Source organism: Vanacampus margaritifer, chromosome 18 (genome assembly GCF_051991255.1).
Source record: "Vanacampus margaritifer isolate UIUO_Vmar chromosome 18, RoL_Vmar_1.0, whole genome shotgun sequence".
In the NCBI taxonomy this organism is placed as follows: domain Eukaryota; kingdom Metazoa; phylum Chordata; class Actinopteri; order Syngnathiformes; family Syngnathidae; genus Vanacampus; species Vanacampus margaritifer.
In genome coordinates this window covers 8,937,995-8,952,654 of record NC_135449.1, presented here as the reverse complement: position 1 = coordinate 8,952,654, position 14,660 = coordinate 8,937,995, and the positions used below count along the sequence as shown (strand labels likewise).

General features: G+C 41.4%; 1 protein-coding gene across 4 annotated transcripts in view; it reads left to right on the top strand.

Moving 5' to 3' along the window:
* The window catches only part of ttyh2 (tweety family member 2), a 31,000-nt gene that overhangs the window by 12,755 nt on the left and 3,585 nt on the right, over positions 1 to 14,660 (top strand). For 2 of the 4 annotated variants that reach the window (XM_077551157.1, XM_077551159.1), the window contains exons 3-13: positions 356 to 467; positions 5,110 to 5,336; positions 6,899 to 6,994; positions 9,319 to 9,391; positions 10,629 to 10,698; positions 10,791 to 10,846; positions 11,559 to 11,651; positions 12,022 to 12,114; positions 12,190 to 12,332; positions 13,374 to 13,559; positions 13,635 to 13,713. In XM_077551157.1, the coding sequence (XP_077407283.1) occupies positions 356 to 467; positions 5,110 to 5,336; positions 6,899 to 6,994; positions 9,319 to 9,391; positions 10,629 to 10,698; positions 10,791 to 10,846; positions 11,559 to 11,651; positions 12,022 to 12,114; positions 12,190 to 12,332; positions 13,374 to 13,559; positions 13,635 to 13,713 (1,228 nt within the window). The remainder of the gene's footprint in view (positions 1 to 355; positions 468 to 5,109; positions 5,337 to 6,898; positions 6,995 to 9,318; positions 9,392 to 10,628; positions 10,699 to 10,790; positions 10,847 to 11,558; positions 11,652 to 12,021; positions 12,115 to 12,189; positions 12,333 to 13,373; positions 13,560 to 13,634; positions 13,714 to 14,660) is intronic. The other 2 variants (XM_077551158.1, XM_077551160.1) reach the window with 1 other exon arrangement.

Sequence of the window (14,660 nt, the reverse complement as noted above, 5' to 3'; positions counted from 1 at the left end):
CCGCTAGCGCTAGGCTCAAACACGCTGCATGTGCTAGCTTGTGTCTGCGGGCTGAACGCTAACAAGACGCCTTGTTGTTTGTATAACGAGCACCGTTGTAGTGCCATTGTCATGCTAAGCTAGCGCTAATTCATACAGGGAACGACAGATGAACAACAAAAATATTTCAGCCAGGACACATTTTTGACGCTAGGCTAACTTCAAACCTTAAATCAGGACACATTTTCATGCTTGTTATCTTTGTCATCTTATCTCCCTTGTGTCATCTAAAAAAAAAGCCAAAGAAAAAGTACCTTTAAGTTACTCCTGTCTCTGAAATCCGACTAATAGACGACTGACTGTACTTCTCCCGCAGCGTTGCCGTGGGCGTGGGTTTCTACGGCAACAGCGAGACCAACGACGGCATCTACCAGCTGACGTACTCGCTCTACAACGCCAACAACACGCTGGGCGGCGTGGACAACCTGGTAGGCGCAACGTAGCAATGAAGTGTTAGCGTTAGCCACTTGTTTGAAGATGAGAGCATTGCTAGACTTGTTGTTAAATTAACGTGTTGTCATAAAAGAGTCAATCGGCCTTCATGTACTTTTAATTATCGGGTGTTAATTAAGGTTTTGGTCCAGTGATGTTTAAGAGGCTGTTGTTGTTCTTACTACTAGTAACGTTAGCCTGTCAGCACTTTTCTTCTTTAATTTAAGGTCGCTACTCTGGCAAACAAAACAATGCAGAAAACAAAACAAGGACCACATTTGAAACCCTAATTTGAAACTTTAAGAGTGGCTTAAAATTATAAAATGAATCCCTAATGCTAGCTTGAAACCCTGCCCCACATTTGACCCCCTAACCCTGGCTTGAAACCTTAATTTAAAACATTAACCCTAATTTGAAACCTAAACATGATACTCTGTGAAACCCTAAACCAAATTTTCAACCCTAACCGTAATTTGAAACCCCAAACCTGTCTTGAAATCCTTAACCAAACTTAAAACTCAAACATATCACTATTATTTTAAACCCTAACCTTGCCTTGAAACTCAAACCATGTATTAAAACTTGGTTTGAAACCTTTGCTTGAGACGGTAACTTGAAACCCTACCCCAAAGTTGAAAGCAGAACCTTTGCCTGAAGACCAAACTTGAAGTTGAAACCCAAGCCTGACTTAAATCCCAATCCCTTGTTTGAAACCCTAACTTGAAACACTAACCCTAATTTAAAACCTATACCTTGAAATAACCCAAACTTGAAAACCTAACTCTAATTTGAAATCCTACCCCAAGCTTAGAACTCACTCTTGACTAATCTCAACTCTATTTATAGAGCAAAACAGTCTAACCCCAACTTGAAAACCGAACATGATACTCTAATGTGAAACCCTAAAGCAAATTTTCAACCCTAACCGTAATTTGAAACCCCAATCCTGTCTTGAACCAAAGCCTCAAAACCCTGTCTTGAAATCCTTAACCAAACTTAAAACTCAAACATATCACTATTATTTTAAACCCTAACACTGCCTTGAAACTCAAACCATGTATTAAAACTTGGTTTGAAACTTTTGCTTGAGACAGTAACTTGAAACCCTACCCCAAAGTTGAAACCAGAACCATTGCCTGAAGACCTAACTTGAATTTGAAACCCAAGCCTGACTTAAATCCCAATCCCTTGTTTGAAACCCTAACTTGAAACACTAACCCTAGTTTAAAACCTATACCTTGAGATAACCCAAACTTGAAAACCTAACTCTAATTTGAAATCCTACCCCAAGCTTAGAACTCACTCTTGACTAAACTCAACTCTATTTATAGAGCAAAACAGTCTAACCCCAACTTGAAAACTCGAACCCTATCCTACACTGAAACGCCCCCCCCCCCCCCCCCCTGTTTTTGTCCATGGAGAGAAAGCACAAACACAACCCAGCTTGTCTGAAATCTTGCGAACGTGTGAACTCCATCCGGCACATAATTAGACGTGACATTCTTTATTTGGGAATCCCATGCTCGGTGCTTTCCTGAAGGGACCGCATCGCACACATGCGGTCCGTAGACTGCTAAGAAGTGGTCTTCTTGAGCAGCACAAAGAGCCCAGTGTGCTGACGTTCCGTCACAGGAAACAAAATGCTTATAATGAGGGCGGAAAAGGGGACAATTCAGAGCTTCAACTGAAATCGGAGAAAGGCCGGACTCCTTTTGTGGACCTGCTATGAAGGAGGCAAGACCTTGATTGGCCACAGTCTGGAAGATATGCTGATGATGTGTTTGAGGAACGCCTTCTCTCTTGGAAGTGAAGCACAAAGATGGAGGGTGGCCAAAACAGAATGCTTTTAAACTGGACATTGGTTGAGGTCTTGGCAGTCACCCGCTGGGTCGGGTCGGGTCCGCGTTAGGGATGGCCCCCTTTTTTCATCGCCCTTCAAAGGCAAATTAATGCCGCACCAATTTTGCAGATTTATTATTTTTTTCTGGTCCATTTATGTTTAAGGGGCTGCCATCTACGTTTACATCTTTATAGGCAGCTGCACTAGCGCTGTATTTATTTCCGCATTCCTACATTTAGAGTTGACATTGAACTCAACAAACCACTTCCTCCAGCATGCATGGTCTTCTCAGCGCTCCATCGCGTCTCCGAGGACGAACTTTGCAGCACATGTTTCCGCTGAGCTCCATTAGCCGGCGGCGACGAGGATTGCTATCTCTGAGTTACCTCACACCCGGGTTCCATTACACGCTCCGGCTTCCCTGTTAAACTTTAATTAGGGCCCGAGCACCGCACGCCGTTTAATTCAATCTTGCGACATTTATGATAATCACGGTGTTAAAATTACAACGCTAAAGTAAATACAGGAATATATAAAAAAAAAAAAATAAATACATACATAAATGTATATATAATAACAATTTATATGTTTTATAAATAGATAAATACAATTTGAAAATACATGTAAAATAAAATCAAAATAAATAAATAAAACAATAAATAAATAAAGCTTGATATCCATATTCTGTTTTAATTCTTAAAGCACAGTGTCCAATCACTGGTGAGCTATTTTTTAGAAAACAACGGTGGGCTACTTGTGTTGTCCTTGGGGATTACTAGTACCCACTGGTACCAAGTTTTTTGGTGTTTTTTGCACATTAACCTGCAGAACAAAAAGGTGTTTGCACGTCTTTTTTGTCTTTCTCATCTCCCTCCTCCTCCTCCTCCGTGTGTATCTGCTCACCCCTCCCCTCTCTACTTGGCCCTTCCCTCGCAACAAATTAATTAATGTCACTAATCTCACTCATTTTTGCAATCTAGGAATGTATTCATCTACGCGCCCACCTGGAAAGTTAGAAAAATTCACAACCTTGACACCAGTTTCACGACTAGAAATGAAATTGAGTGGACGTGTCTCATGACAGGACGCTCGGAAAAGTCTTACAAACCCATGCACAAAATTTTGACATATTTTACCCCCCTGTTTAATCGCAAATTTACAAGACAGCAAATTTCCAATTCCTGTCAGCTTCACTGTATATATGTCACGTGCCGACTGCTTTCTTTGTTTGTTTACAGCTTGTAGAGATAAAAATCCCAAACTCAAATTGCTTTGCGCCCCGACCTAACGCACAGCCAATTATTGCTTCAACCATCAAGCTCGGAATGAATTCCACTGGGAAAATCGTATCTGGGATTCATCGGCGAGAATCACGTATAGGATTGCTGTTTTCCCTTCCCCCACTCCACTTCAGGCGTTTTGAGATTAGATTCTCACAGGGTTGCATGAGCTGCGTGTTGTCCTGCCGAAATAATGGTATCTTATTTTTCAGTACGTTCATGATAATATAAAATAATCTAATTGCGATTTTTTTTTTCTCTCCTCAATATTTCGATTGCGATTTAACATGCAATTGTTTTTTTCAAGGTCCTCTTCCCGTGTATTTTTTTTTTAACAAACGCAGGCAATAAATAAATATATCCGATTTATTTATTATATATAAATGTTTTGGATTTATTAGTTAGTCACTAAAATAAAGGCAAATGAACCGTGAATTAATGTGAAAAACTACTTACCTATTATAGTTATTAACGTACTAAACAAGAAAAAGAAGAAAAAAAAGAAAAATTCTATAAAATAAGTGTAGAATAAACATAAATCCGTAAATCTTAAACCAGGTTTGATTAGATTATTGGTGACCAAAAGTAAACTAGAGTTGACTAGCTAAAAGCAGGTCTAAATTGTGGCATGGTTGGTGTAATGCAAATTCATTCATTCATTCAATGTTTTTTTTGGGACTTTTGAGTTTGTCGGTAAAGATATCACCATCAATCAACATTTAAAAAGGAATGAGCTGGGAGCCGCTTCGTTTGACCAGGAGCCAGCTGCGTTCCTTCCCACAAGGGCACACAATGGGGCAACTGCCCTCTTCTATCTGCGCTAGTCTTGCAAAATATCAAAGCAAAGACATTGCGCTATATGAAAATAGGCACGAAAATAAGGCCATAAATAAATAAATAAATAAAGCTTCTTCTTTTTTTGACCCCCAAAAATGTGCAGCCTTTGCGATTTGTTGATTTATGATCAGGAGGCGGCTCATGTTTAGTGTAAGTGTTAGTCAGGAGCGCTTGTAATTTCTCGCACGATTCGGAATTAGACAGACAATTTTGGATGAATTGTGCCAACGACGGCTGATTTGTGAGCTCCATCGTCTCGTTCCGGGAGACTATGCGATGAAAATAGCAACTAATCCCTCACACAACAATACCACCAGCCTCTCCATTAGGCGCTAAGCACCCGCAGCTGAAGGGGAGCATTTATTAGCCTTTTTAATTATTGTGTCTCGCCATTTCCTCGTAAACAAGCGCTCCCTCCGAGCAAAGTCCGGTGTTATAATTAAAGGCCGGGAAGCGCTCGTGTCGAGTAAATTCGGCAGTTTGCCGTCCTCCTCGGAGGGTTCATTAGCCGCCGGCTCAAAGTGGTAAACGCAATATCGGTCTCACTGCTGCTACGTGTGGTCAGATAATAATGTCTGGTGAAGCAGCACGTGGCTCAGGTGCAGTGTTATACGAAACAGTGGCGCTTTAAAAGCCCGGGTCGTCCATCTTATAGTGGTGTTCCTTTTTTTGTGTTGTGAGCTGCAGGTGAGCACCACTATGGGCAACATGAAGAGCGGCCTGCATCAGCACCTGGCCCGGCTGGACGAGATCTTCGCCACGCGCGGCGACTACGTGCAGACGCTGCAGTTCATGCAGCAGATGGCCGACAACGTCATCAAGCAGCTGGTGGGCCTGCCGGACTGGGCCCAGGCCGATGTGAACCTGGCGTCCGTGGCCAAGCAGGCGGCAAACGTGGAGTACTACAGGTGAGAATACTTGAAACCCTCATTTGTAATCCTAATCCTGGCTTCAAAACCTAACTCTATTTTGATATCCTACCATGAAACCAAGCTCGGAATGTCCTAACCTTGACTAGAAACCTTAATCTAGACAAGAAATCTTGATTTGAAACCCTAACTTTAAATCGTAACCCTGGCTTGCAACCCTACCTGGAAGGCTTGAAACCCTAACCCAAACAAGCCTCATTAGCATTTCTTGTTTGAAACTGGCTTGAAAACCATACTATGAACCATTAACTCAAACTTGAAACCCAATTTTGAAACCATAACCCTTGTTTGAAACCGCAACTCACGCTTGATACCCTAATAAAATCTTGAAAGACTACTTGGACACCCTAACCAAAGCTTCAAACTCATATTTGAAACCCTAACTGATTTTTGAAACCCTAATCAAAGCTTGAAAACCAAAATGGGCACATTAACTTAAACTTAAAAACCCATATGTGAAACTTTTATTTAAGAGTTTGACTCTCTTTGAAACTTTCTCTTTTCTAAACCTTGCACGAGAACCCTAATCAAAGTTTCAAATGCTTACCCAGACTCAAAAACCTTAATTTCTAATCTTTGTTTGAAAACCTACTGTGAAACCCCTTGATACTCTAATTTAAACCCCTAAACCCTTGTTTCAGACCTTAAATCTGTTTTATCACCCTAACCCAATTTGACTTATAAACTTATATTAAACTCTAAATTCATATTAATATCCTAACCCAGGCCTGAAACTTATTTGAATCACTAACCCTAACTTTAAACCCTACTTTCATTCCTTAACCCAGGTATCAAACCCTAGTTTCAAACCCTAACCCAAATTTGAAACCCTACCCTCAACTTGAAACCCTAATTTGAAACCCAAACCCTAGTTTCAAACCCTGACATGACTTGAAACCCTCATTTGAAACCCTATCCCTGACTTTCAACCTTAACTCATTCACTGCCATTGACGACTATAGACGTCAAAAATTCATGTGAACTTTTTCTATTAGTTTAACTTTTTTTTCCATTTCATTAAATTTTTTATGAAAACTTAGAATTTTTTTATTGTACATTTATAACAGATATAAAATTTGTGATTAATCGTGAGTCATTTATTGAAGTCGTGCGATTAATTACGAATACAAATTTTAATCGTCTGACGCCCCTTATTTTTAATATATTTTTTTAAATTGTAATTAATCACATGACTTCACTAGTTAACTAACGATTAATCACAAATTTTATATCTGTCCTGAATGTACAATAAAAAAAATCTAGGTTTTCATATTCTTGTTAGCAAAAGTGGAAAAAAAAATTTAAATAATAGAAATAGTTCAAATGAATTTTTGACGTCGATAGCCGTCAATGGCAGTGAATGAGTTAAATTGGTGAAGTCCCATAGCCCTGACTTCAACCCATAATGTGATGATGTCACTCTCCTACTCTAATCAGTATTTGCATGCTCAGCTATTTTTATATATATTTTACCTGCTCAGCAAACGCGTAGCAGCCGTACACGGTACTGTTTGTATGCTGATGTGATTTTTGTGTCGCAGGTGGCTGGCCTACCTGCTGCTCCTCATCCTTGACCTCATCATCTGCCTGCTGGCTTGTCTGGGACTCGCTAAGCAGTCTCGCTGGCTGCTCACCACGTGAGCGCCGTGCCGTCATAAAAGTCGTCTATTAGCCCACAAAGTGCTAAATCCCATTCCGAGTTCACTGTACGCGCCGCTTTCTTCGCAACAGATGCCTGCGACACATTTAATCAGCGGTCCAGATGTTTACCCGCGGAATCCACTGAGCGTAACACTAACACGACGTTCCATTCTACCCTCCAAATTAAACACGACGTGATCCCCTTTTGCATTTAGATGAACACACTGACAACAAGCAGTCAATGTAGTCACAATAATAACTTCCTCATGCTACATGCCAGGACTGCTAAGGAGCCTCATTAAAGTCTTTCAAACCCAACTTTGAAACCTTGATTTCGAACTCCAATCCCAGCCTTGAAAATCTTGTATCAAATCCTACCCCAAGCTTGACATGCTTCACTGAAACCCTTAACCCTGAATTCAAACCTGACTTTGAAATTCCCCAACCTAAGCTTGAACTCCTAATTTTAAACCCTAAACCTTACTATAAAACTACATTAGAGTCCTCGTCCAGGCTTTTAAACCTCAATTGAAGCCCTATCCCACATTTGAAACCATACCCTGAAACCCTAAATTCAAACCCTACAAGGACTTGATATTTGGAGCCCGAGAGTCACATATCATGTGGAAAAATGAAAAAAAAAAAGGCAACTATTTGTTAGAGAGATGCTAGTGTGCTTCCTGGCCACTACCGAAGTGCCCTTGAGCAAGGCTCACGTTACCCCCCCCCAGCTCAAGAGGTGCTGCCCCTTTCAATTTGACATCTCTCGTTGCATGGCTGCATTTGCGTGATTTGGTTCTCCATAGCGTGCAATATAAAAATCTACAGCACAGTGTGACTTTGAATTTCCCCTTGAGGGGAAATTAACCCTAGTTTAAACCCTAACCCAGGGTTGAATTGAATTGAAGCCGCAACCCTGGCTGGCTTTTATCACCATTGACGCTTCTCTTTTGGCAGGGCATTTTCTCCCATATTTTGCGGCACCTCACTCTGCTGTCTCGCTAATGTTAGCTGTAGACAACGGAAGCTAGCTTACACTCTTCACTTAGCCTCTAGTTAGCAGCGCGCTTAGCCCAGTCGCCAATGTGCAGTGCTCGCTTCCTCCGGGGAGAGAGTTCACAGGGGCGTAAAATCCACCGGAACGTCCGTCCATCCAGCCGTGCATCCCCCTGTCGCCCTCAATCGCTCAGCTACGCGGCTACGCGCGTCCTACTAACCACAACAACGCACATGCCGCCACCCCACTTCAACCCGCATTTAGCTCCGAGTCCCTTTGTCAAGACGTCCCACGGGATGTTCTTTTTTTTTTCTACTAGAGTGGAAGTCAAGCCGACGGCTCTCCAAGCAGGGGAGCAAGTGTTAGCATCACAAGCTAGCAGGCTAAATTCCACACAAACAAGTGTCACTAGCACGACTTTGACCTCTAGTAATCTTCTGATAGGCTTAGGTTTGTGTTTTAATGGGCCTTTCACTTGCCGAGTGCCTGGTGTCACGATGAGATCATCGTTTGTCCTCGAGGGTGCGGAGAACAGCTGCATTTCTTTTCCTTTTTGTACTATTTTGACAACTGGCCAGTGACATCATCGTTTCAATCCTTCAGGAGAAGACACTCACATTCAATTTACAGTAGATTTATTTAGTATTCTTTTGGTTGCCATTTTATCCGCTTATTATTTACTTTTTTAACTCTATTAAGTAATTAATAAAGTAATTACAGAATAAAATAAGTTCATAATTGTGTTTTTCACTATTTCAGTTCTCCTGATTTATAAAATGGCTCCGCCAGGCGCACTTGGGAGTCCAGCAGGTCACCCCTCCCATAACATAAGAACTTGAGAGCAATGTTTGCATCAGCAGTTATCTGGCGCAATTGTGACATGCCGTTAACTAGTGGAATGGCCACTTTAGAGTGCCTCGTTGTTGGGTATTAGTGTGCACAAATTGCACATAGAAAGGCAGGATAGCAAGGAGAGTGGTAAAAATGTCCTACCTAACAGCTTACGTGTGGGCCGAGGCTTCGGACTGGTGTGGCTACTTTAGAGCGCCTCATTGCCAGCCATGAGTGCACGCACCATGGAGAAAAAAGGGGACAAAAGTGAGAACAGAAAAAAAAAAGTTTTACAAATGCTTGAAAATGTGATGAAGCCCTTTGAGACTCTTGTGTGATTAAGGGCTATATAAATAAACTTGACTTGACTTGACATGAAGCACATTAAAGCAACCACAGTAGAGACTGTAATTTTCAAAACTATTTTTTTAAGCTTTTTATTTGAATGCAATCATTTTGAGTGTGTCTAAATGTGTTTAAATGCCCCATCAGGATGATGCTGTGCGGGGTGCTGACGCTGATACTCAGCTGGGCCTCGCTAGGAGCAGAACTGGCCGCCGCCGTGGTGAGTTGCCTGGCATGCCATCTGTTATAAGTTTATTTATTTAATTAATTTGTACAAATTTAAATAACTTTCATCATGCTTACTGGTACCCGCGGGGGTGTGCGGATCCATGCGTAACCGCGGAAACGAGCCGGAAGAGATGGCACCGCTCATTGGACAATGAGGAGAAGGTCTCGTTAGTGAAGCGAGCACGTTCACAGCAGCCGGCCACGTTGCCGTGGCAACATGCTCATCAAGTCTGCGTGCTAATTGCCGCTTTGCACGCAGGTCATGTAGCGTCGTACGTGGCGCAGATCCGGATGAAAGATTTTTGGTAACATACCAGGTTTAGCTTTTCAAAGTTTCAATTCAAGGCTTCGTTAAGATTTCAAACCAGAGTTAGGGGCTCAAAAGTCGGGTTTCAAGCCGTAGTTAATGTTTGAAGCCAGAGTTAGAGCTTCAAAGTAGGGTTTCATTTTTGGGTTGTGGTTTCAAGGTAGGGTTTCAAGGTTTTAAATTAAGGTCTCAATCTAGCATTAGGATTTTAGAAGTACGTTTTCAATTTAAAGTTTCAAACTGGAGTTTTAAGTAAGGGTGTGAGATTCAAGTCACTTAAGGCTTCAAGCAAGAATTAGGTTTTCAAATTCGGGTTTTAAACCTGAGTTGGGTTTTCAAGTTAAGGTTGCAGGCTTCATTTTAAATTTGGACACATGTTTCAAGAATGCATTCAGGTCTCAAATTAGAGTTCTAAATTAGCATTTCAAGCCAGTGTTAATGGTTCAAGTTGTGTTTTTAGCCAGGTTTAGGATTTTAAAGTAGGGTTTCAAGCTGGGTTCAAGCCTGAGTTGTGGTTTCAAGTTAAGCTTTCAAGACAGGAGTCTAGTTTGAAGTCACTGTCATGGTTTCAAGTTCAGGTTTCAAGCGAGAGTTACATTTTGAAATTAGGTTTAGAAGGCTGAATTGGAGTTTCAAGTTAAGATTTTAAACCTTGGTTAGGATTTGAAAGTAGAGTTTCAAGATGTAATTAAGATTCAGATTAGGGTTTCAAGCCAGGTTTAGGGTTTCATGCTTAGAGTTTTAAGACAAGAGTTAATGTTTCAAAGTAGGGTTTTAAATGGCTTCAAGCTTGGGTTGTTTTAAACCAGGGTTAGGGTTTCAAAATATGGTTTCAAGTTAAGGTTTCAAGCCAGCGCCAGTCGAGTTTGGAAGTCAGGGCTCCGCTTTGAGTGCATCTGACAGTGCTGCGTGTTATTTTTAGGGCACGAGTGACTTCTGCGTGGCGCCTGACAAGTTCATCATGAGTCAAATCAAAGGAGTCATCGGCACAGGTACGACTAAGAATAACGCTGAGTCACCCCCCGGCTACAAACCTCGTCTTGATAATGCTGACTTGTCCTTTTATCTGTTTGCTTGCTTGCAGATATCGTTCATTATTATGTTTACTGCAACCAGACGCTGACCAACCCTTACCAGCAGGTACGCCACAAAACAATTAATAGTATTAACAATATGTTACATAATCAAATTATGAGATACAGCTGCCAATATAAAGTGATGTGATTGGAGTGAGCAGGTGTACCTAATGTTGTGGCCAGTGTCAATGTGTATGCCTTTAGTTTACTTCTTCATTTTAAAAAACAAACTATCAAGTGAACAAAGTTTAAAGAGCACACGAGGCCACTGATTTGCCAACAAACAAGGCACAAACTCCTCCCCCTTTTATTTTGGTCAGGCTGAATGGGCGTTCAGAGGTTAAGTTTGGGTTTCAAGACTGGATTGAATTAGGTTTTAAAATAAGGGCTCAGGTTTTAAATGGGTTTCAATTATCATGGAATTTTGTTTTCAAAGAAATTACTCTGCATCTTCTGTCCCCTGGTGGTGAAATTGGAGACTTACACCATCATTTTTTTGGAGCATAAAACATGGAATCAAGGGTTTGTTTGTAAGATTTTACAGAAGTATAGGGTTTCAAATGCCAGGAGTTGGTCTTCAAATAAAGGTTTCCAAATACGGTTTTAAGTTTGAGTTATGTTTTTTAAAGTAGGGTTTCAAGCCAGGGTCGATGTTTCAAGAACGGGGTAGGCTTTCAAGCATGGATTAGGATTTTACGTTAGGCTTTAAAATAGCGGTTTGATATTATTATTATTATTATCATCATCATCATTTTAACTCTGCTCCTCGTTTGCAGCCTCTGACGCTTTTCCAGAGATCTCTGACCACCATGCAGATCCAAATCCAGGGTTTGCTGCAGTTTGCCGTGCCGCTCTTCCCTACGGCCGAGGTATCACACACACACACACACACACACACACACACACAGGTTTGTTTTACTATCTTTGTGGGGCCATTTTGTTGACACAATCCATTTCCTAGCCTCTTCCCCTAACAACAACCATCAAAAATGATTGCCTACCCCTATTCCTTACCCTAACCTCAACCATAACCCAATTCAAACCTAAACTCTAAAACCAAGTCTTAGCCCGCAAAAAGAGGTCTAAACTTGTGATGCCCAGCAAAATGGCCCCACATGGACGGATGGGCCCCACAACTCTGTGAAATCCCGAAATGTTGGCCCCACTATGTAACAAAAACAAGACCACACACACACACACACTCACTCTGCCTCAGCAATGCTGTCTGTGTTTGAACAGCGAGACCTGGTGGGCATCCAGCGCGTTCTCAACTCATCAGAGGCCAGCCTGCACCAGCTGACAGCCCTGTTAGACTGCAGGGGGCTGAACAAGGTGCAACAATGCAAACAAACAAGCAAGATGGCAGCACACGTAATGTAACCACATGAACTGTCTACGTTTTTGCAGGACTACCTGGACGCCATGGTGGGCGTGTGTTATGACGGCGTGGAGGGTGTGCTCTACTTGTGCCTCTTCTCCGTGCTGGCGGCTTGTGCCTTCACCATCATGCTCTGCGCCATCCCCAGAGCATGGAGACAAATTGCTAGCAGGTCAGTGTGCTGTCCAAATGTCAGTGGGAACCCAAACAACAAAATTGCACCTTAGAAGTAAGCAGAACTTTACACTACACTGTATTTAGTAATCCACAGAATCGAAAAATCCACAGTAAGTAATTGTACGCATTACATTACACCACCTGGCACATTGAAAATAAGCAGAATGTCTGGAAATAATCCACAGAGACAATTCATGGGCACACACGCACACAATGTACTATCATATGATTGAAAATATAATCAACCCTGTTGCCAGTTATTCATGATAACTGCCACCTTTCACAGTAGAAATAAACAGAATATTTAGAAATAATCCACAAGGTCCAAAATAGGCACATGTGCATGCAATGTACTTTTATATTATTAAAGTGATTGCTATTTTCACCAGTGATATAGAATTGCCACCTTGCACAGTAGAAATAAGCAGGACATGTAGAAATAATCCATAAAGTCCAAAATTGTAGTAACAGATGCGTTGTTCTTGCATATGATTAAAATGGTGGTTTCTCTCTCCAGTAATTCACGCTCACGGTCACTGCCACCTTGCACAATAGAAATAAATGCACCAACAGTAAATAATCCACAAAGTAAAAAAAAAGGCCACTCTGTCATGTTTTTTTGACAGTTATTTATATAAAAAAAACACACACACCTTGCACAATAGAATTAAGCAAAACTACTATCCACAGAGTCAATAAATGTTTGGTTATGCTCTGTTTCACACAGATAAATGTGCTCCTTGTTACACCTCTTGTCAGGTACTCATAATGATCACCGCCTTGCAAAATAGAAATAGACAATGGCTAGAAATAATCCACACAATTAAAAACAAAATGTATACAAGATCTGGCTCTGTCATGCATAGTCACATGCAAAGTACTACACGTCATTTGATGAATGTCATTTGCCATAACCTCCATTTTGCCCAAAAGAAATAGACAATGATTGGCAATAATCCACAACGACAAGAAATAATCCACAAAATCCGGAAAGTTTCAGCAATAAAACTAAATGTCGCCCCTCCGCCACCCTCAGCGAGCAGGATTACGACGACATGGACGAGGAGGACCCTTTCAACCCGCGGCGCAACCGGATGGGCTCACAGAACCAGAACCACACCACCGTGCACAGCTTCTGCAGCTACAGCAGCAGCATGGGCAGCCAGAACAGCCTGCAGCCACCCGCCCCGCCGCTCTCCGGCGCCCCCATGGGCGACTACATGTGAGCGCGTCATACCGTACACATTGTTGATGATGCTGATGTTGTTTGACGCGTCGTCGTCTCATTTTCCCTCAGGAACCAGACGGCTCTGTTTGGCGGGAATCCTCGCTACGAAAACGTGCCTCTGATTGGACGAGGCTCGCCGCCACCCTCGGTAAATCGGGGCTTTGTCTGAGCATCGTTTAGCCTTTCAACATGAAAAAACAGCAAGCAGACACTTGACGTTTTATTTAGTTTGAAAAGCGAATTGTCACATTTGTACCTTGCACACTAGAAATAAACATGATGATTGACAACTAGAAATATAATCCGCACTGTCAAAATCACTTCCTGACATGCTCAATCAAACAATGTCATGTAAATGTAATCTCTCCCCTCGCCGATTATTCGTGACATTCACTATCTTGCACAATAGAAATAGACAAGATGAAAAAAAAAAGAAATAGACAAGATGATTTGAGATAATCCACAATATCCAAAAAATTGTTCAAAGTACGCTTGTTAATGTAATGTACGTGCCATGTTATGATCGCCATTGTTTCTTTTGCTAGTTATTCATGATAACTGTCACCTTGAACAATAGAAATAAACATGACAATGAGAAATAATAGCCAGTATAGTTGTGCACATGTTGTCACTTGTTGCTAGGCAGTAATTTGTGCACCCCCAAACCTTCATGATACAAATATTTGCACGTCAATCAAACGTGCACAATAGAAATAAACATGACTAGAAATAATCTGTAAAATCAGATAAAATGCAATAATGTTGTTGTATATATCTATCACTTGTTGCGAGGCAGAATTCAAGCTGCACTATGCATGATACAAAAGTCTCCACATGCTCGACAAGCTCAACATTGCACAATAGAAAAACAATCCACAAACTGAAAATACAGCTGTGCAATGTACAGTATGTGTCATTTAACTAATATGTGTAATGATGACCACGCCAGTTATACAGTATATGGCAACCACCCTCTTGTACAATAGAAATGAACAAAAAGTAGAAATAATCCACATGAAAAGAGTCGCACTTAGTCACGCAATGTACGCGTCGTGCTGTATGATGAATTTGGTGGCTCCCTGCTGGTTATTTAGA